The sequence below is a fragment of the Echiichthys vipera genome (assembly GCF_963691815.1).
Source record: "Echiichthys vipera genome assembly, chromosome: 14".
NCBI lineage: Eukaryota > Metazoa > Chordata > Actinopteri > Perciformes > Trachinidae > Echiichthys > Echiichthys vipera.
The window spans coordinates 18,705,204-18,725,936 of record NC_139839.1 but is presented as its reverse complement, the minus strand read 5'-3'; the positions used below and the strand labels follow the sequence as shown (position 1 = coordinate 18,725,936).

General features: G+C 39.6%; 1 protein-coding gene across 2 annotated transcripts; it reads right to left on the bottom strand.

Annotated features, from left to right (window-relative positions):
* Nucleotides 1-2,990: 2,990 nt before the first annotated feature.
* On the bottom strand, nucleotides 2,991-20,710 carry msna (moesin a; the record flags this gene model as incomplete). 2 transcript variants are annotated; one of them, XM_083926851.1, is made up of 13 exons in its annotated part: nucleotides 2,991-5,261; nucleotides 5,808-6,041; nucleotides 7,862-7,954; nucleotides 8,091-8,251; nucleotides 8,543-8,673; nucleotides 9,018-9,181; nucleotides 9,292-9,388; nucleotides 9,519-9,665; nucleotides 9,962-10,045; nucleotides 10,158-10,432; nucleotides 10,562-10,657; nucleotides 11,637-11,720; nucleotides 20,417-20,710. In XM_083926851.1, 13 exons carry the CDS (start codon nucleotides 20,426-20,428, stop codon nucleotides 5,097-5,099), a joined length of 1,743 nt encoding a protein of 580 aa, XP_083782977.1. In that variant the 3' UTR covers nucleotides 2,991-5,096. The 2 variants fall into 2 exon arrangements, with proteins under 2 accessions (XP_083782977.1, XP_083782976.1); XM_083926850.1 differs by lacking the exon at nucleotides 20,417-20,710 and having other exon boundaries at nucleotides 11,637-11,735.
* Nucleotides 20,711-20,733: the final 23 nt, after the last annotated feature.

The following is a 20,733-nucleotide window of genomic DNA, read 5'->3' as shown; positions in this document are numbered from 1 at the left end:
ATACTGCACAAAACAATCATTTTCAATTTTTACATTTAATATGTGAAAAAAATGGGTGCTATAACCAGAATATGGATTTTAAACTGCAACTCAGTTTCCCCTTTGCTTGCCTGTCAATCACTGGGTTTACTTTATATTTTAATCACTTTTATTTATTTATATTTAATTGCATACTGTTTACCATTTTAAAATATTTTTGTGGACAACATGTTTTCTTATCTGGTCTTTCTTATCTGATTTTAAATTCTGTTCTGAGAACTTGGTAAACTGGAGGACAAATTACCTCAAAGTTGCATTTCTATGAACCTTTAAACATAACAAAGGCAAAACGTAGAATACTTTAGTGTATAAGAAATATTTCAGTATACAAAAGTCATTACAAGTAAACCTTTGGTGCTTAACTAGAAGCTGGGTTAGGCAGTGTAATGTATGCATTGTTGGGCGAAAAAAATCATCATCATCATCATCATCATCATCAATAATTCATCATATTGTAATTAAAGTGTTCTGAGAGAAAACTACTTCTGCACCTCCTCTGGGCTGTGTTTTCAGGCTTTGCAGGTCATTTCACAGAGAGAGAGCGTTCCTATTGGCTGTTCCACAAATGCAGACGCAGGTACGGTACATGTCCCTTTGGTGAAAGACAGTGCTGTTAACTGTAACCAAAGGTGCAACGCTGCGGCTAGAATTCATGGCTAAACAAGATAAATCATAACCTGACTCTCCCCAGATGAATTTCGTTCCGCCTTGACGCCGCCTTGCTCCACTCAACTATCTGGGATCGCTCCATAGGAAAGTGATTTTAGGCGGGACGAGCCAATCAGAACCGCTGGGCGGGTTTGTTTATAGAGGTTTCGTAGTGGAGAAGTGACTGTTGTGATTTAGACAACAATGGCGACTCGCATTAAGGAAGCAGGTGTCAACATGGATGCTGCTGTTTCATCCATGTTGTCCAGTCGAGCTAATATTTCTTCTTTAAAAGAACCCCAGAGAATGGCTCCGAAGGCTTTTGTTGGTGGAAACCATGTTTTCGCCCTTCTCCTGACCGGATTTGGCTTTTCCCTGCGTCTCTTTCATCAGCGCCACGGGTTGGTTTTGATGTGAGTGGTTGAAGTAGCACGTCATGATGACGGACAAGTGGTTTATCCAATCATATGATAAGGCCCAGCCTCCTGAAATCACTTTCTTATGGAGATCCCAGATGGATGAGTGAAGCCAGGCGGAATTTAGATAAATCACACAATCTGTCCAATTCAACAACAGATACAAAGTTTCTATAAAATAACATATTGCTGAGTCTAAACCGATCGGCTGTTAGATCCCATCATGCCCTGCGTCTTGCAGTCGGGGGAGAGCAGCTGTGACCCCTGGCTCCAAAAACTGCGGGCACGCACGTTGAGCTTGACCTTGAGGTGCATGACGTCACAGCAAGTCAAGATCAAGTCGGACAAAGATGTAACCGGCAAGTACCCGCAAGGGTTCTATTTACAGATACGTTCACTATTGAATAACATGACGTTTATATCAAAGACGATGTTCATTGATGTGAATGAACTGAATCCCTTTCCCCCTCATTGAAGAGTGAGAGTAAACTGCCATCATGTGGATCACTGCAGGACTGCACCAAGAAGCACAAAAGCAGGTGTGTGATGGGAAATGATGGCTTTAAAGCTTGTTAACCGTAGAGGCAAAGGTGGATCTAATGAGTGTGTCACTGTAATATATAGTAAATACAAGCATTCATGAATTAAATTAGTTAGGATAGCATAGAGAGCAATTGCAGCAACAGTACAAACTGTCTCCTCACTCTTTATTACAGTTTAATTTATCCCTATCTTTCATGTTGTAATATAGTTTGGGCGAGTACTTTTCCTAGTACTCTCTACAAAATCTTGGTCCTCCAGAAACGTTTTGTTAGAATTGCAACTCGATCAGAGTCTCACATCCCATCGACTCCTTTATTTCAAAAACTACAAATTCTTACTATTTACGACATCAATATTTCTCAAATATGTGTTTTTATTTATAAGATCCATTCAAGTGAAGGGAATATTCCTGAGCATTTCAAGACTTACTTTAAAGCAAATTCACAGGAACGTTCCCACTCAACTCGTCAATCTTCAGATCTTCATCCTCCTAAATGTCTTACTAGTAGAGGTCAATTTTCAATAAGATTTAGGGGTACCAAATTATGGGATGGCTTTCCCCATCTGGCAAAGAACTGTTCCTCCATAACTTGCTATAAAAGAAACTTAAAAGATCATTTAATGGTTGCTTTGTAATTGCGTTTTTCATGTATTGTTGTTAATTCTTTACACATTTGTCCATTTACATATTATATACTCACTTCCTTTGCTTTTATCTTGTATGTTATTATTTATTTGTCATTCATTCATCATTCATCTTCAACCGCTTGTCCCTGTCGGGGTCGCGGGGGGGCTGGAGCCAATCCCAGCTGACATCGGGCGTGAGGCAGGGAACACCCTGGACAGGACACCAGTCTATCACAGGGCACATAGAGACTGACAGAGACAGACAACCATTCACACCTACGGGCAATTTTAGAGTCATCAATGAACCGAACACCTGCATGTCTTTGGACTGTGGGAGGAAACCGGAGAACCCGGAGAAAACCCACGCATACACGGGGAGAACATGCAAACTCCACACAGAAAGGCCCAGGCCAGGATGCGAACCAGGAACCTTCTTGCTGTGAGGCGACAGTGCTAACAACTACACCACTGTATTAATTTTGTGTTTCTTATTATTATTATATTTAATTTTAACATTATTTAGGTGGAGGCTTCAAATAAGCCCACTGGGTTTTCTGCCTCTTCCTGCACTGTGTGTTATTTCTCTTCTTTGTCAGTATTTGTGTATTTTTTTTAAATTGTGCTAAATAAATAAAACCTAAAAAACCTAAACCAGTAAGGAAATAGTCAGGAGAAAGAAAATACAGTTTAATTTAACTTTTATTCATTGATGAAAGGAAGACTTGAAGCAGCAAGATCTGATGAAGAACCTGGCCAAGGCACTGTCTGTCAATTTACAGTAAAACGTTTCAGCCCTTTTTGATTCAAGACAAAATATTGAGTAGCATCTTTTAATACATTTCTTTTCCACACTTGATGAATCAGAGATAAAATGACACTTGATTCATAAAAGAAGGCTGTCAATAAATGGTGCTTCAGGTAGAACATACAGTGCAGCATTATACAAGTTTTTTTTTTTTTTTTATCAAAGGCATGGAAAGGCATCCAAAATAGCAACGACTGCATTTTGACACTTCATGATAGACACAAGAACTATACGCAGTAATGGGCAAGAATACCGTATATCAAAATGTAGCATGGTACAAATGACAAATGTTCATTCAATAAGAGAAATCTAAATAAAATGTAAAGAAAAATCTAAAATACATTTACTTTGAACTTGCGAAACTGTGTAAATAAATCTCTCACACACTAATTTCTAAATATTCGAGAACAAGCAAAACCCTGCGTGTCTTAACACCAAAATGTCATCTGGAAAAATGCCACGAGGAAATGATGTTAATTTTTATACAAAATGTTTTGGCCATGAAATCTCCCTCCATGATACTTTGTATTCAGCAACATATCATGAACAGACTTTCCTTAAGCACCTGGCTTCTGATTGGTCCTATCACAGGCTTTGGGGTGTGGCTTGTTCCACCAGCTTATTATCACAGCACGGAGCTTTTCATTAGTTTACAACAAAATACTGTTTTAAAATGCTGTTCTTTCTCATCAAAAACTGTTACCTTTGACACGTACTTCTAGATTTTATAATACAAAAATATCCCCAGCGGTGTCAGTTTTCCACCTTACATTATTCTATCACTTGTGAAAAATCCCAAACACAAAATACACAAATGGAATTAAATACATACAGTTTAGCAAAAGATGCATGCATTGGAAATACTGCCCATCTGGGACAGTATGTCTGTCATTTTGCAAAGTTAAACTATGGATTTCCAGTGCATATTTAATTCAATTATTTTATTCAATGCATCAAATTGTTTTTGTCTTTATGGAAAGCAAGTTCTCATCTGTCTAGAAAGCACATGGCTGAGCATGTAAGATTAAACTACAACTTTTACCTTTACAGATGACTTTATTGGCATTTAGTCACCAACAAAAGCCAACTGAACACGTGACAACTACAGTGTGATTCCTTAAACTGTATTGGTTACAGCAATGCAAACATTTCTTTTTACTTTGATTATCAAACAACATCCTCACCGATGAGCAGAACTTCAACAATAAAAGCAGAGGAATAAAACCAGGGTAAAACTGTTAAAAGTACGGCCAAAAAAACTTCAAATGTCGGTTTCTTTTTAAATTGAATGCTGAATCAAATAGATGACAGTGAAAAAAAGCAACATTTACACTTGTAGTTACAAACTTTAACGATTTTCGGAAATGGAAAAAAAGGAAAAAATGTAAATGACATTGACCTTTGATATCACCTTTTGATTGGGGTGTAAATACTGTATGACTTGTAACATTAGGCCGATTCAGAATGCACTCAAATGATAACTAGGTAAATTGAAGTAAACTTGCAAAAGATAATACTGCTGTAATGCTCCATCATGGAAGAAATATGACTGAAATATCCAGCTCACTGTGAAGAACTGTCACACGTGTTCAGCAGATATGTGTGTACAGGCTCAGTTTTCAATCTGAAATGTAGATTGGTCTTTGAGTCTTTTATTTTGAAATCATGATACAAAAATGTGACAGAAATATAGAAAGAAATTAAAAATGCTTACTCAATGTGTCATGAAATGAGGCGTGCGTCTGTTACCAATATGCTACATAAACCCCTTGTGAGGAATGTACTAATAAAATACAGTATGTCCCTTTTCAACCAGTGACTTGCCTAAATTCAAAGTTAGGAATGATAACAAATGGAGATTTCCAGATCCATATTTGTACATTGTGCTGTGCTTGTGCAACCATGTCATGTTGTGGATCTGATTTATTTGGGTACAGAGGAAACAGCTTGTGAGGCAGGACTGCAGTCCAGGCAGAAAGGCCCAGCAGGTTGGGCTTTTGCATTGGTGAATGCGGACATCACATGCACTCGAACTCGTCAATGCGCTGTTTGGTGTTTCCGGACCGGATCTGTCTGAGGGTCTTGTACTTGTCTCGTCCTGCCTTCATGTTCTCCGCGTGGATCATGTCGTTGACCGTTTTCTTGCTCTCGTCCCGAGCGTTGGCCAGCTCTGAGCTTAAAGCCTGGAAGTGCAGTCATCACAGTATTAACACATTTCAGCAGTACGTTATTATGAACGCGTATTAGTAATCTGAATATGCAAAATAATACTTAATTAGAACATTGGAATGAATAAAATAGAATATTAGAACTTTTTAGTGATTGAGACCAATTTTTGCACTAACCGTATCAGCCTTTACCAAAAAAATATTTCTCACTCTACTTTACTACTACTGCTATTTTTAATATAGCTTTTAAATCAATTTTATTCATATACCTTTAATGCCATTCATATTACGTACTTGCTTTAAAACACTGAAGCTGTAAACTGATATATTGAGGAAATGAAAGCAGAACGGAGACCCACTTGCCGATTCTTTCTTTTGCAGTATGATTTACTTCAACATATTATTTTATTCTAGTTAAAAAAAAGAAAGATTAAAAGCCAATTAAAAAACATGTGTGTCCCATACGATCGAAATTCTACAATAAGTCTTTGGATCCATAGATCCAATCTTTTATTGACAGATTGAACTAATATATGAGATACTGTATGAGTGAAGACTTACGAGTAGATGTTTCTGCAAGCGCTCGTTCTTCTCAGCCTCAGTCATGCGCTCCTCTTCACTGCGGTCCTTGTAAGTGGCGGCAGATGTGAACTCGGCGCTGGCCTCGGCGCTGCTCTCGTCGTTCTCGTCGTTCTCTTCGTTGTCTGCGTTGAGGGGCTCCTGAATGTGAGCTACCATCACTTTGTTTTTGAGCTCTTCTTTGGTCTTCTCCAGGTCCTCCTGCACCATGGTGGCCTGAGGGAACAGAGAGCGCCAATGAGGTGATGGTGCGTTATATTTACAGGGCTCGCTACAATGTCAAAAACAGTGACAACGGCAGGGTTTTATTTCCAAGTGATACTGGCCAAACACAACACATTCATCCTGTGGGAAACATGAAAGTTTAACCAAAATACATGACAATCCATCCCATAATTGTTAAGACATTTCTCAACAGAAAATTAATTCTCTCATCACTTCAGCTGTACAGTGCTGGCTGTTCAACATTGTTTCTATTATTTGGACACTAAAAATACATTTCAATAATCTATTAAAGACACTAACAACCCCAAACCACAGAGGACAACTTAATAAAGCAAAAACGAACTAAAATAACTGACCAGTGTGCTTATTCTATGAGCGGCTACTGGGAATAAGAGCCAATTATGAGTAAGAATGGAATTTCAACTGAAACTAAAGTCCCAAAAGCATTTTCAGTCAAAAGCAAAAGGACTTTGTTTGTCTAGGAAGTCGTTTCACCTCTCATCCACGAGGCTTCATCAGTTCATGTACGCATCTGACCAGGCTGGGACTGGTCCCTGGTCCCAGCCTGGTCAGACCCTAGACAAACAGCCAAGTCCAGTTGCTTTTGACTGAAATTGCTTTGGGAACAACGACGACCTGGACAAATGAGAACATTCACAGGCTTCCTGAAACTAAAGTGTTTGCCAACAACAGCATGGAAACCACCACTTAGCACTGCTTTTGTTTTGTTTATTAGACAGAATATCATAATGATTCAAAAGAGTCGGACAGCTGTCACCACCGCAAACAGCATGAGTCATACTGCCCAAAAAATGAAGAGGCTGGACTGGCACACATGGTTTTTACCAAAAAAGACATGAGGCCAGCGGTGAGCTTTTACCCCTCCCCCCAGAAACACACAACAAGACCTCAGGAATGTCTGTCCTGTGTCACAGGGGAGGGGCAACATGATCAGCATAATATCAGACTAATCAATGAACTCATTTCTGTCATGTCCACACTGAGCTCATTCTGAATGATAACAGCTGATCACATGAAACAGGTGCCATTAACTTGTATTTATGTTGTAACTGTTTCCCTTGGTTAACTCTATATAATAGAATACACCAATACATGAAACACAATATAAGTGATTATGAAAAGGATAATGAACAGAGATTTAACTTGAGAATCACCTGAGTGACCTGGCTGTTTGTCTTTCTTCTCATCACATGGTGGCTCGGATGTATAATTTTAGTTTTCACCGACAGGAGGAGGGGGATGAAGAAGAAATGCAGCTAAGTAACTGTGTATGTAACTACCAGAGACTGTAAACAAAGATGGAAACGGTGTTGCAGTATAGGCCATAAACGCCACCCCCTCCATGTCAGTGGATGGGACATGGGAAGAGAAAGGCGCTATACTGTATAAGTACAAGTCTACCAAATAGTCAAATACATTTTTGACAAAGATGATTTCATTTTAGGTTTTATTACGCTGATGTATGTTCAAGTGTTCATTTTTATGATTCCTTTAATTAGTTATTTGATGTGGGTTGAAACGTCATGATTGACAGCAGGGACTTAAATGCCCGGCTTCACCACCCAATCACTACTGTGCAGACTGGCTCCTGAATCACAGGATGGCGGCGCCCGTATCCCGGATGTTTTGGTGCAGTGGGAGGAAGTTGACGCTGCCATTGATGCAATCCATTTGCGTATGCAAATAGACGTGATACAGTACTCTCCTTTGTACTTACATTTTCAATTAGTGGAATTGTAACTGCAATCAAAGGACGAATACTATTGGATATCTTTTTTTTTCTATCATACCTTCTGTTGCCACTCCACTGCTTCGTCTTCCTTCTTTTTCTTGGCATCCTCTAGAAGGGAAATCTTCGAAGTCAGTTCAGCCAACTCTGTTGCCTAAAAGGACATTTTCTTTTTTAGATTATCTTGATATTGATATATAAAGCCTCAGAACACACATTCTCAGCCACCAAAGCCTTACATTTTTTTGTTTCAATATCTACGGTTAAACAAATACTTTTTGAGAACTGACCAGGTGTTCTTGGTTCTTCATCTGGTTCTGTGACTGTTGCAGCAGTGCCACCTTGGCATCCTCAGCACCCTGCAGGTCAGCCTCCAGACGTTCAGCCTCCTCCTTAGCGCGCTTCCTCTCCAGCTCCAACTCCAGAGCCCTCTGTGTTTGCTCCTCCAACTCTGTGCGCACACACACACACACACACACACACACACACACAAACACACACACACACACACACACACACACACACACACACACACACACACACACACACACACACACACACACACACACACACACACACACACACACACACACACACACACACACACACACACACACACACACACACACACACACACACAGAGAAGCAATAAGGTCAGCCCCACATGGCAGAAAAGCGTTGTCACAATTCATTACAGTACAATGATGAGGTTTTCTTTTCTACTGGTGGGTCAGTCACGCACCTTGCTGGGCTTTTTTCGTCTGCTCCTCGATCTGCTTTAATCTCTCCATTAATTCCTCCTTTTCCTTTTCAATCTTTTCCTTTTCCTTTTCTGCAACTTCTCTTTTCCTCTTTTCATTCTCCAGCAGAGCTCTGATAGACACAGAAATTGAATCATACAGTCATCAGGAGGATCTTTCAAGCACATATATTACCATATTACACACAGGATATTTAAAAATGTACTAGCTTTCACATCCCTGCAGTTACACATAACCATCAAACACAATACATGTTGGAATTAGAATCTCTGTAATTGTTGTCACAGAGAACAAGCCTGACCCGCTTGTTACAAGACATTTTTAATTCAGGTCATAGTGTTTAGGTCAATAATAAACTGTGGTTATTAATGTTTGGTACACTTACAGTTGTACATTCATTTGTTGAATGGTTTCAACCATCAGAAGTCACACAGTGTTCTTTCGTGTGAATCTTACCTCTCCATCTTCTTGTGATTCTTCTCCTCCCGAGCCTGAGCCTTCATCTGCTGCACTTCAATGGTGTCCGGTTTACGGCGCCGCATGTACAGCTCATGGTTGCCCATGCAAAGAGCTAGAATGCGTTTGTTGATGCGCAGTCTCGGAGCATAGAACACAAAGTCCTAAAACAGCGACATTAGAGACTTTCATTAGAGTATTTCATTAGGAGTGATATATAGACCGATTATTTATCAATTATTGACAAGCTGTCTGTTATTGAGGGTTAACATACAGGTGCTTTCTTGTCGATTGGTTTAATGACAAACTTCTTGTCATTGAAGGAAATGTTCCTGATTTCACTCCAAGGAAATCCAATTTTGGGCGTCATTCTGTTAAAGACAATGCAAAAACTCTGGGTCAGCTGCATTGCATTGGACAGGAACTAGTGATAATAGTAAACACTAATTATGCTGAACATGTCCATTCATGGCAGTTTCACATTGTTGTGGAATCACTTACTTGTCATTCTGTTCATAAATGTTGAGCCCCAAAGCATCCACTCCCAAAAACAGTTCCGTTCCTTTCTTATTCTTGATGTTGAAGTAGTTGACTCCGTACATCTCCAGATCTTGAGCGATCTTCAGATACTCCATCATGGACTCCTCTCTGTGGACAAAAAGCATTATTATTGTCTTTAACTAGTGCTTCAAATAGAGTGACTAAGGAGCACAATGTAGCCCTGAGATGTTGGAGCTTTCAGTTGGAAGGTCAGGGTAGTGTAAAATCACAAGATTGAAACTGAAGTGCAAGACGGTTAGGAAAAAGTTCAAGCTTCACATTTTCAAGGTAGTGAGAGATAGATAATGACCCAGAGTTTACTGAGACCTCCAAAGGCAATAGCATAACCTTGAAATGGTTAAGCAGACTCTTCTTCAAACGTTTGTGTGCATGTGTGCGGTTACCTCATCATGCTCTTGTGTTCTTCGTGCCACACTTGAATCCTCTCCTCCCACTGGTCCTTGTTTAGTTTGTGCTGGTCCAGAACTCTAAGAACATGAAACATCACACTCAGTTCTTAGTCTCATGCAGAGAAACATGTCTGAAAGGTGACACCTATCTGACATTAACTGCCAAGTTAAAATGGTGATCCTGTGTTACCTCTGAGGGAGCAGCTGTTCACTGGACAGATAGCCCGGTGTGTGGACTTCCTTGTTGTAGTCAGCATATTTGGCCTGCACTGCGTAGGACGCCAGCAGGACTGCCGTCTCTGGAGGGCAGTAGATGTCGTCATTTAAGATTCCCTCCTTCACCTGAAGGAAGAAGAGCCGCTGTGTGGCGTCCTGGATTAACTCCTCTGTCACATCCTCGGGGAAGAACTTGGCACGGAACTTAAACAGCAGCGGGCTTTCCTTCCTCACATCCTGGGCTGTCACCTACAATAAAGCGTGACACGGATGAGGGGTAGAGGTCAAACTTCTGTAAATAGACTAGAGTTCATTTTGACAAAGAAAGACAAAACAGTGTAGTAGACGTTGTGGTGGTGTAAAAACAGAGGAGCTCACCTTCTTATTGAGCTTAAGCCATGTAGAGAAACCCTTAGTATCCTGGTATTGGAGTCCAAAGTACCATACCTCACGCAGCCCAATGGTTTTAACAACCTGAAAACATAAAAGCAGAAGTATTATTAATGTGCCTTTTCACCAGAACAATAGCACATTCATATAGACAGTGAACCACAGGCAACAGGTGCTAATTGCCACTTGTCATGCCGCTGAATGTGCTGTTTGTTGTTTATTTCATACACTTATAAACATCAAATACAAAAGACATTAAATGAATGCTATGTTGGAACGAAGTACCCCCTAACACTGCATGTGACAAAAATAGAAACATAAATAAATAAATGTGATTGCAGCCCCATAAATGGTTTTGAAATAAAATGCTTGCTCATTACAATATAAAACATGTATTATTATTATGTTTACAATAGCTGCAATTTTGCTGTATTCTCTAGATATAACACAAGTTATTTTTGCAATAGCAAACAAAATGTAGTGCATTAACAATGGCAATTGTTATATACCTAATACTAAGTTATAGGGTTACTTCAGTTATTAGTATGGTGGTTAAACTGTAGTTGAAAATAAAGCATCCTGCCAGTTAACTGCTGCTTATATCTTCATGTTATGTGTATGTTTATGTCATTTATGGATTACTAATACTCCTGAGAGTATCACACACAAAAACAAGCAGAACTTATCACACAGCTGAAAACTCAATTCTGATCTGATCGGTCAATTGAGGAATTTCTGCGGGCTGTTAATTCTGAATAGCAGATCTTTGCTATGGACAACGTTTGGTAAATTTTATCAGCTGTCTTAAAATTAAGTTAGGGTTTTGTTGAAATCAATATTTTGTGTCAAATTATTGATTTCTTTAGTAAGTAGCCATGTAATAAGCTGGATAATGCAGAGTGAACTGGTCATCACTTTGAATGAAACCCTTCAGGGGACTCAAGGCCACTCTGTTGCAGTACCATTGCTGCGGTACCATTGCTTACTTAAAATGATCTTAATTACATCAAAAGTTAATTGTCATTGGAAAACACATAACACTAGTTGCATCAGTTTTTCATACCTGGTCAAAGAGTTGCTTTCCTGTTGTATTTGGCTGAATGGCAAACTCCAGTTCAGCATCCATTGTAGTGACTCTGACACTAATCTGAGGAGAACACATTGGAAAAATGAGCAAAGTTATAAATGTAGAGGGAAACAGACAACTTTTGGATCAAATGAATGTATCTCACATATATAATTGTGCTTAAATCAAATTTTGGCAAGTTTTATTGGCAAAGGGAGAGCTTTATCACTTTTTCTTTGCATGATCAGGAGATTATGGCTTTTGTGTCTCAAAGAAATTGATTCATGTTTAACTCTTTGAGCTGTCTCTCAATAGACACACATGCGACATCAGAAATATATCTCAAAGTACAGTCAACAATCTCTTTAACTGAAAAACATCATCTGTCTTGACTTAAAGTTTTTATGTATAACATTTGGAAATATTTCACTGTTGCCCCCCAGTGGTTGTATTAAAAAAAATCAACTAACAGAACACACAAGAAAAACTTAAAAATTTATATATATCACATATAATTCTACATACACTGGTTCATCAGCTGAGTTTAAATTAAAGTGCTGATAAGATTTTGAATTAAGTGGCTGTGCACAAGCAGCAAAGGAGCACCCACAACCCTCAGTGCACACGCTCCACAGGCCATGTCTGTTACAGAACAGCGCCGTTAAATCAGGCCTACAGTGAACCATCAGCAGACCACACCATCATCGTATCATGAAAAATGATTTGAGAACTCTCATGGTCCCACAGTGTGTATGTCAAACGTGCCTATGTGGCTCTGTCTCAGTATAGAACTTATCTACAGGAAGTAACCACATCCTCTGGTGGCTGCGAGGCACTGCTGCTGAACACCAACTCTCATGAGAGTCGCCTATATCCTGTCATGAATCAAGCAGTGAGCTGTCAGCTTTCTGCTAAGCTATCTGCCGTAGCAGAACTGAACAAGAGCAGACTTTGTTAAGTATGCTCTTCAAGTAACACACTTTGTTACAGCTGGTTTATCTAGCCAGTGAGGTACTTTTCATTTAAGAGACTGGAAATGTTTGTGTGATACAAAATTATATGTCAAGAGTTAAAAAGAATATATTTAACCTTAAAGCCCAGAGAATAAATTCGTTCTGTACTGAGTAAACTGACCATGTAGGCATTTCTCATATTCTCTGTCCTCTTAGAGATGACGAAAACAGCAGCAAGCTTGTCTGTTGGGAAATAACTGTGCAGGCTGAGGCCCACGCCTGCCGTGAACAACAATGGCATGCATTATTTCCCAGTTGTGGGGCTGATTAGAGTTGCGTTCTTTCCCATTCATGTCAGCAGGACCCCATTTACTGCTCAGGATACTTGTTTCTCTTGTCATTTCCTGTCATCACCAGCAGAAAGAAGAGTTGTAGTGAATCCTACAATCTGGGCCTGCACTGAACTCCAACACAGAGGCCTCAAGTCATCTAGACATACCACTCTTTAAACTGACAGTTATGAAATGTAATGAATATGTTTTCATTAGTGTACGTAAGAGATCAGTTCATGGCCACGCTGCTGGGGTTTTTAAGCGGTTTCATTTCCTGAGACAGAATGGTTAATTCTACATGAAAAAGGAACTGCACTCGCACATTTTCTAGGGTGTGTCTCTCATGGCCAGCATTCAAAAACACTTAACACGCTATTATTAGCACATGCTCAAAAACACCCTCTGAGGCCCATGTGTTAAGTTTCCATGACCTATTCTTAACCGTTCTTAACCTTTAGAAGCATATAAAGACCAGAATTCTGTTATAGTGTTGCATTCATGTATACTTATGGAGAAGCTACTGATTTGTAGAATCACTAATGTGTAATAACAAGCTTTCTTCAAGAATCCTGCGCTTCACTGATTTCCTGAATCTTGAGTTTATTTTTAATACCTGTATTTGCTTCATCCTAACTCATACAGCTGTGTCCTGCCGATACTGACCACATGGAAACCTTTACGATCTCATCTCCTCTTGTGTTTGTATAACTGGCCTTTGAATCATCAAACCTTCACTGATTACTATTAATGATATTCAATCATGTGAAATATAACACTCATATGGTAAAGTATATTGACATATTTAAATATACTGAGCAATCGAATCAGATTTGCATATCTGCACATAGGTTCTCACTTACGATACATTATTGACCAAAAACTCCTCGCCACATCAATTCAAATAACACTCTATAGCCTCCACACAGACTGTATAAATTACGTTCATAGTCTTTGTGACATCACCCATGGGTTTCTGAAGAGCTGGTGTGAAGCTCAATGTGGGCGGCTCCAGCTGTCACCATCTCACGCCTATCACCCAGCTAATCCAAGAATGCGCAGGGGGGGGGGTGGGGGCATGGAAGCCTACAGTCGCCTGTGATGGCACCAACTTGTCACTCAACCTTCCCTTAATTATGCAGAACTTTAAGCCTTCATATAATCTAAACAGATGGGTTGGTAAAAATTCAACCCCCACTACAGTAACGGTCAAAGGGACCAAAAACTGTTTTTTTTTTTTTAGCTAAATGCTAACATCAGCATGCTAACAGGCTTTCAGTTACAATGCTGAAAATGCTGATGTTTAGCAGGTACAGTGTTTACCATGTTCACCATCTTAGTTTAGCGTGTTAGCATTTGCTAATTACCACTAGCACAAAGTACAGCTGCGGCTGATGAGATGGTACTGGTTTTTAAGCCATTTGGTCAGAAACCACCCTATTGGATGAATGGAAATTTTGACCTGATGATGACATTAGAAAACATATCTGAATCAAATTCCATAGTTATAGTCTGGACCAAAGCTGTAGACTAACAAACAAACAAACTGACATTGCAAACAACTGCATCCATACACATGGCTGACATCCATATTATTTACAAATTTGCCCAATAAATTAGAATTAATATCAGCTTAATAACATGTCAGTATCTGTACAGGTTGTAAGGCTGAAAATTCAACTGACAAACTTGGCCAGTGGAGGAAGGGTAAATTAGAAAACATGAGAGCTTTATGACTGACAATTTTGAAAGCTGTATTAACCCCATGAGGAGAGAAAAAAACACTAACTAAGTGGACAAGTTTGTTTAATAATAACATGGCCAAAAGAAGCATATGCGACAATAACGAAGTAAATCCAAAAGCGAACCAAAAAAAAAAAAAAATGGTGGGGGTGGGGGCGAGTAATTAAACATACAGAACAGGTGTGATTTAAAGCATTACACCAGTCTCACCTTCCCACAAGTGTTATCTCTGTGTGTTGTTCACAAGCACAGTCCAATGCCAAGGCAACAAAAAAAGATTCCGCTAAGTGGTTTTAGAAACGCATCTACCATACAGGAGGGTTGCTATATCTGGGTCTTGCTGTCGACAACAGTCACAAAAGGTCAGCAACTACGCTGAGAATCTCTTTAATAGTGGATTCACCCTGGTAACTACAGCAACCATGCTACTGAAATTTACAGCTTCCCTGATTATATGAAAGACAAACTGCAGATGTCAGAGATGACAAAAATACGATCCACTTGAGAGACAAAAGACCTTAAGGGTCAGACTCAATCTAGTCCAGTGGACAGTTATATAACATTACATGCAGCCAACAGTAAATAGGTAACGCCAAGCTGAATATGAAGTGTGAAAATGTGACGGTGATGACCAAATCTGCCTGAGGCACAACATAACAGCCTTGTCACGGTATTGCTTGAAGCCAGTAATACGAGGGACATGGTGTAAAAAGACTTTTTGAGCCAAACAACATGTTTACTTTATATCCTCTAAAGCTAAAATACAAATATTAACCTCCACTACATTACTGAGTTCGGAAACTATCTATGCTACAACACACAATTCAGACCATGGTAAGAACAACAGAAAAACATAAGAACTCATATTGATTTAGTAGTCTGGTCTCATCCTGTTTTATCCAGATTAGCCTGTGGTCGTATGCTGGACTACAGTGAAGAAACCTCATGGTTCAAGACAGGAAGATGGAGAACTTGGAGATAGTGCAACTTGTTGCCGCTCATGGGGGATTTGTTGGGTCTCTGTAAATCTTTACCTACTCTGTATATAAAGTGTCTTGAGATAACTTTGTTATGATTTGGCACTATAAATAAAACGTTATTGAACTGAATTATATTCAAGAGAATGAGCTTTCTCTCTAATCAGGACAGTAAACAAAAGCGCAAAGGGTCTTTTGGAACTGCCACTTTTTTTTAATTAATCAAATGTCACTATAACCAAGACAAAATAGCTTAGAAACTAGAGACTGCTGCTTCGTCAGATTCAACCATCTATATTCTTTTGATTGACTCTTATTATCTTACCATTGGATGGCCAAATGACTTGTCACAAGCTTGCACACCTGTCCTTACCACATTAGTCCTGGTATTTAATCAGTCAGGTGCTACTACTCCTTGACAAATTGACAATGTTGTCCGAATCTTCAAGCACTTTTTCAGCTCTGGCTGCTTTTATTCTGACGACCTGTTGCCTTTCTTTTGACCCCTGCATTTGTTTGCTAACTGTGCCAGCCATCATGTTGCCAACTGTTATCCCCCTGACCAAGTAAGGACTGTTTCATCCTGCCTGGTTTTGTCCGCCAAGTCTGTTTTTGGGTTCAAATCATGTGTCATAGTGTTACAGCCATATACACAAAAATATGTAGACCCAACAAAAAGACTAGGCAGAAGCAACTTGGAGGTACTTTTCCCTGACTATACTCCTTACATTCTCTTATACCTTATACAACGTTTCATATACCTACTTCCATGTGTCCAGCATATGGTTAAATGCCTGTTACCAAATTTCCAGTAGCTCTCTCAATACGAAACTGGTGACACTGGAAATCTGCTGTGTCGTGTGTGTGCTGTGTCGTGATAATTAAGGACAAAACAATTACCAGAGAAACACAAGACGTCCAGTTCACTGATACAAACCACAGGCCCTTCTGTTTGCAGCATGCAGTAATGCAATATGATGTTGACTAATCCTCACTGTAGTGCTTTGCTTATTTTATTCTTACAATATGTACACAGTTTAAACTTTGTTTGCCTGAAGGTTATAGTAGACACTTCCATTACAATGAGGGCCAAATCTGATGTCACTGTAACATCTAATTCTAATAATATTTCAATGCCAATAACACACATTAGATGATTTTAACAGGATATAGTTAAGATGAGTGGTTTTCAAACAGCAGCTATAGAAATAGACTAGAATAAACCAGAGGATAATATGCACATAAAATATCAATTATAAAAACAACAAAGAACTTACTTTCAGAAGTTTGGTTTTCTCACAACCTCCAAACAGAAAATATTGAACTAGCAATTTGTGTAAAAACCCCAGAAGTTTTGGTTGTAGTTTCTCCACCACCTCTACACACTGTTAATCTGCTCTGCTATGTGCACTACACACTCTTTTAATCCCCTGCTTGCATACCGCTGGGTCTTTCCATTTACCATTCCTCCATAAGCCACAATAGTTTGGTCCTCCTAACGAGAAAACTGCATCTGTCGTGATTCCTACAAAACGGGCTACAATGGTAAGTTAGGCTGAAGTTTTGTATCATGATAATAATTATTATTATTCTGTATTTGTGGATACAAAGGTGCTCTCTGTTAATATGATTAACCATATTCCTCAGTTGTGAATAATGAAAAACTGGTTCAGAATCAGGCTGGCTGTACTTACACTGAAACTGTTCTATTGATCAAACAGCAGGTAGGAAAATGAAAGAGCTACAGTTGTTAAGGCCCATTCTGCAATACAGTCCATGAAATGGAGAAAAATATATTTTTTATTGCAACATGGGTTCAGACTTAAACAATAAAACCAAACAGAATATTTTTTTTTTTTGTTTTGTAAATTTGCTGCTCCCTTTAAAAAAACAAAACAGATAATAAGCACATCATAGCAACATCTAAACAATCTAAACTAAAGCTATCATCTAAAATGTCAAATAACACCGATAAATTGTTGCACTGCTGTAATGCAATCTAAAGTGGAGCATGGCATCTGAGGACCACGCTAGGGGAACGCTGGGAGGAGAACAGCCAGACGGTGATGTGAAAGTCCTTATAAGGCTGCAGGCAAGGAAATTACCAGAGAGGAACTGATGTAAGTGCAGAAACCTTGAGTCACAACATGACTTCCTTGGGAAACTTAAGCACTGCCAAGAGGAGTCCAGGAAAGGCAGAGTTTCTCAATAATTATTGCTTTCGTGAATCGTGAAGGCTGTTATAGTTAACTTAAAAAAGAAAACACTAAATAAATCACCAAAACACTTAATGTAGAAACATTTGTTTGACAGTGATATTCACTCCCTGAGCTGGCTTGTTGCTGCTAATCAAGGGAAACAACTTTCACTGGTGCAGAATGAGCTTTGGATCATTTGATGAATCAGTGTATCCAGCTTCTTTCTTTCATACGCCTTGTCATCTTCACATGTTACCACATGCGTTACTAAAGGAAATAGACCACTGGGTGTTGCAATAACTAAAAAGCTCTGAGTTTTAACCATGTCATCCCTGATATCACCATCATCCAGGTGCAATGATTGATCGGCAGCATATAGCCATTAGCCTGCTGTTTTTAGGCTTTGCTTCATCCGCACAAAGGAGACGATATAACTTCTCCTGGAAGTCCCTATATAGTTTTAATGTTGAAAACTCATCATAAGACATCTATTAATGAATAGAAGACCTATTGTTTAACATTTACCGCACTCCATTTTGCTCATTATTGCCTGTCCCTGTTTATTTTGAGAAAATCTTGCTGCTTCCTCTTGACCGTCTATTTTGTCCACCACTAGTTTCCTCTTTTCTTACTCTTTCTTATGTGCGGGCGCAGGACTCTACAACGCAGCTGCACTTTCCCTGCAGTGTCCCCTGTGCTTGTGAACGGATTGTGACTGCCAAACAGATTCTTTAGAGGTCTTCCAGGTCCCCAGCTGTTACTTCAGTGGCTGCTTCACATACTACAGGCTACTGTTGTATACTACTCTGGTGTTATTGAGGCTAACAACGTCCCTCTGCAGAGATTTGGCACAAAGACTGACACTAAGTGAAGAAGTAAAATACATATAAAAAGCATAGTAAACACTTGCGGTGAAAAATGTAAACAATGTTAATGTTTATTAGCGTTGATGCAGCACAGAACACCTGAAAGTCCCACCACCTCAATTTACTACAAACATGATGCTAACCTTCAATGATCTCATCAGTGTCACTGCTCAAATTACAAAGGACATAATATTCTCATCTTGAAACAAATGCACTTAAAATTTAGGGCAATATTTTATGAATTAATGTACCAATTAATTGCTAATACCTAATTAATAATATATAGTTATTAATTGCTCCAACAGATTCACGTTAACTGGCCCTGTAAATTTTATTCTAAAATGTTTGTATGATTACAGGAATTCCTTTTAGGAAGAGGAGGGTAGTGGACGTCTTAAAGTATGCACTTTTAATGCCAGGATGCTATGGGGGTGACAGCTGGAAAATAATATATTGAGGAAGTAGTAGCAGAAACAATACTACAGGAAGAAAGCAGCTACAATCTTTGGTACAATTTGTACTTCTGTTTGTAGGTTTTGTAAGTTCACAAACATTACTTAGTTCACAAGTCAGGTTTAATGACATGTTAGCACTGTAGTGATACAATGCATGGACGTTTTGCATAAATCAAACCAATGCTGTAATGTAATATAAAATAATATAATATACTTATATAGTTATTTAACTAATTGTGTCTATACTGTGACATCTAAATGGCTTTGTACTTCAGCTTCATGTCATGGGTCCTTTTATGAGAGTGCACCTGTGAGTATCACATCTCCGAACAAGCTGTGGATGAGAAGGACAGCAGGCAGATTTGAGTTTTTATATATTCTTCTGAAGCATCATGCTGAGTCAAAGCCCAACCCGTGCTTTCAGAGGGCGCGAGCGAAGAAGACGCCACTTTCACTTGTGTTCGCCACTGATACAGGCATGAGCGGAAGCACCGGGCTGCAGCCTGTTCTTACGCTGTCTGAATAAAACAAAGAGTCCGGTCTGTGTGGCCATCCTTCTCTTTGTTCACAGCTACACCAGCACACATCTACGAAGCTCTGGCTGTTTTTTCCATTTCATATCACAGCACAGATCGACATTTTGACTCTTTTGTTGCAAATGGTGGCAATAAGGCATACGAGCTCTTAGTGCCTGCCCTTACGCCACCTCCCAGTTTTAAGTTTGCCTCCATTTGCTCCAGATTTGGGCAGCACAGCTGGCCTGAGTGACAGTTCAAATGCCTCCTTGTTAGACCTGACTGAGAAAGGAGGCCTAGCTCGTTTGCTACTGCAGGCCACACAGCGGCTTCCGCTCACAGACGGTTCTACAAATGAGATTTCAGGCTCTTCGGTAGTGGAGAGGAGCTCGGAGTCCTAATGAAAACGCGGAGCACTAAAGCTCGAGTGCCCGAGAGAGTTAAGTAACGTGATTAAAGGCGCTCATTTTAATGAACAAACAGGCGGGAGCGCGCACACGCACACATAACGGAAAGTAGCTCCCCCAGTTACGCTGGCGTGAGTCACTGGGGATGGAAAGGATGTTAAAACGGCACAATACGTACCAGAGATGCACGCAGGGGTATTTTACGGTTCATATTTAAGTTCTAGTGTCAAACAATGACTCCCGGTGTGGATTTTTTACGGATAACGGTGAGAGACAGACAGAAACGGGCAGTAAGTTTTCACATGAAAACGTTAACGCAGTTTTTTGTTCTTACCGTCTTCGGCATCTTTCCTTTCTGTCACGTCCGGTTCAGGTTTTCTTTAAGGAAAAAAAAAAGTTAATAAATCAGAGCAGTCGGCGAGAGCAGCGGAAAACTTTTTCCCATCAGAACAACGGCGCCAATCAAACGCCTTCCCGTCTCGAGGACACGAACGTTACTTTGTAGCGTGACTGCGAAGAACTATTCTCAAGCTCGCGCGCGAGAGCCTATTTTTTTTTTTTCTTTGTTTCGCCCTTAAAGTGAAAATGGACTGGAGCTTGATTTCCTGCTAACGGTACCCCCGACTGCAAGACCACACCCAGGCCGATGAC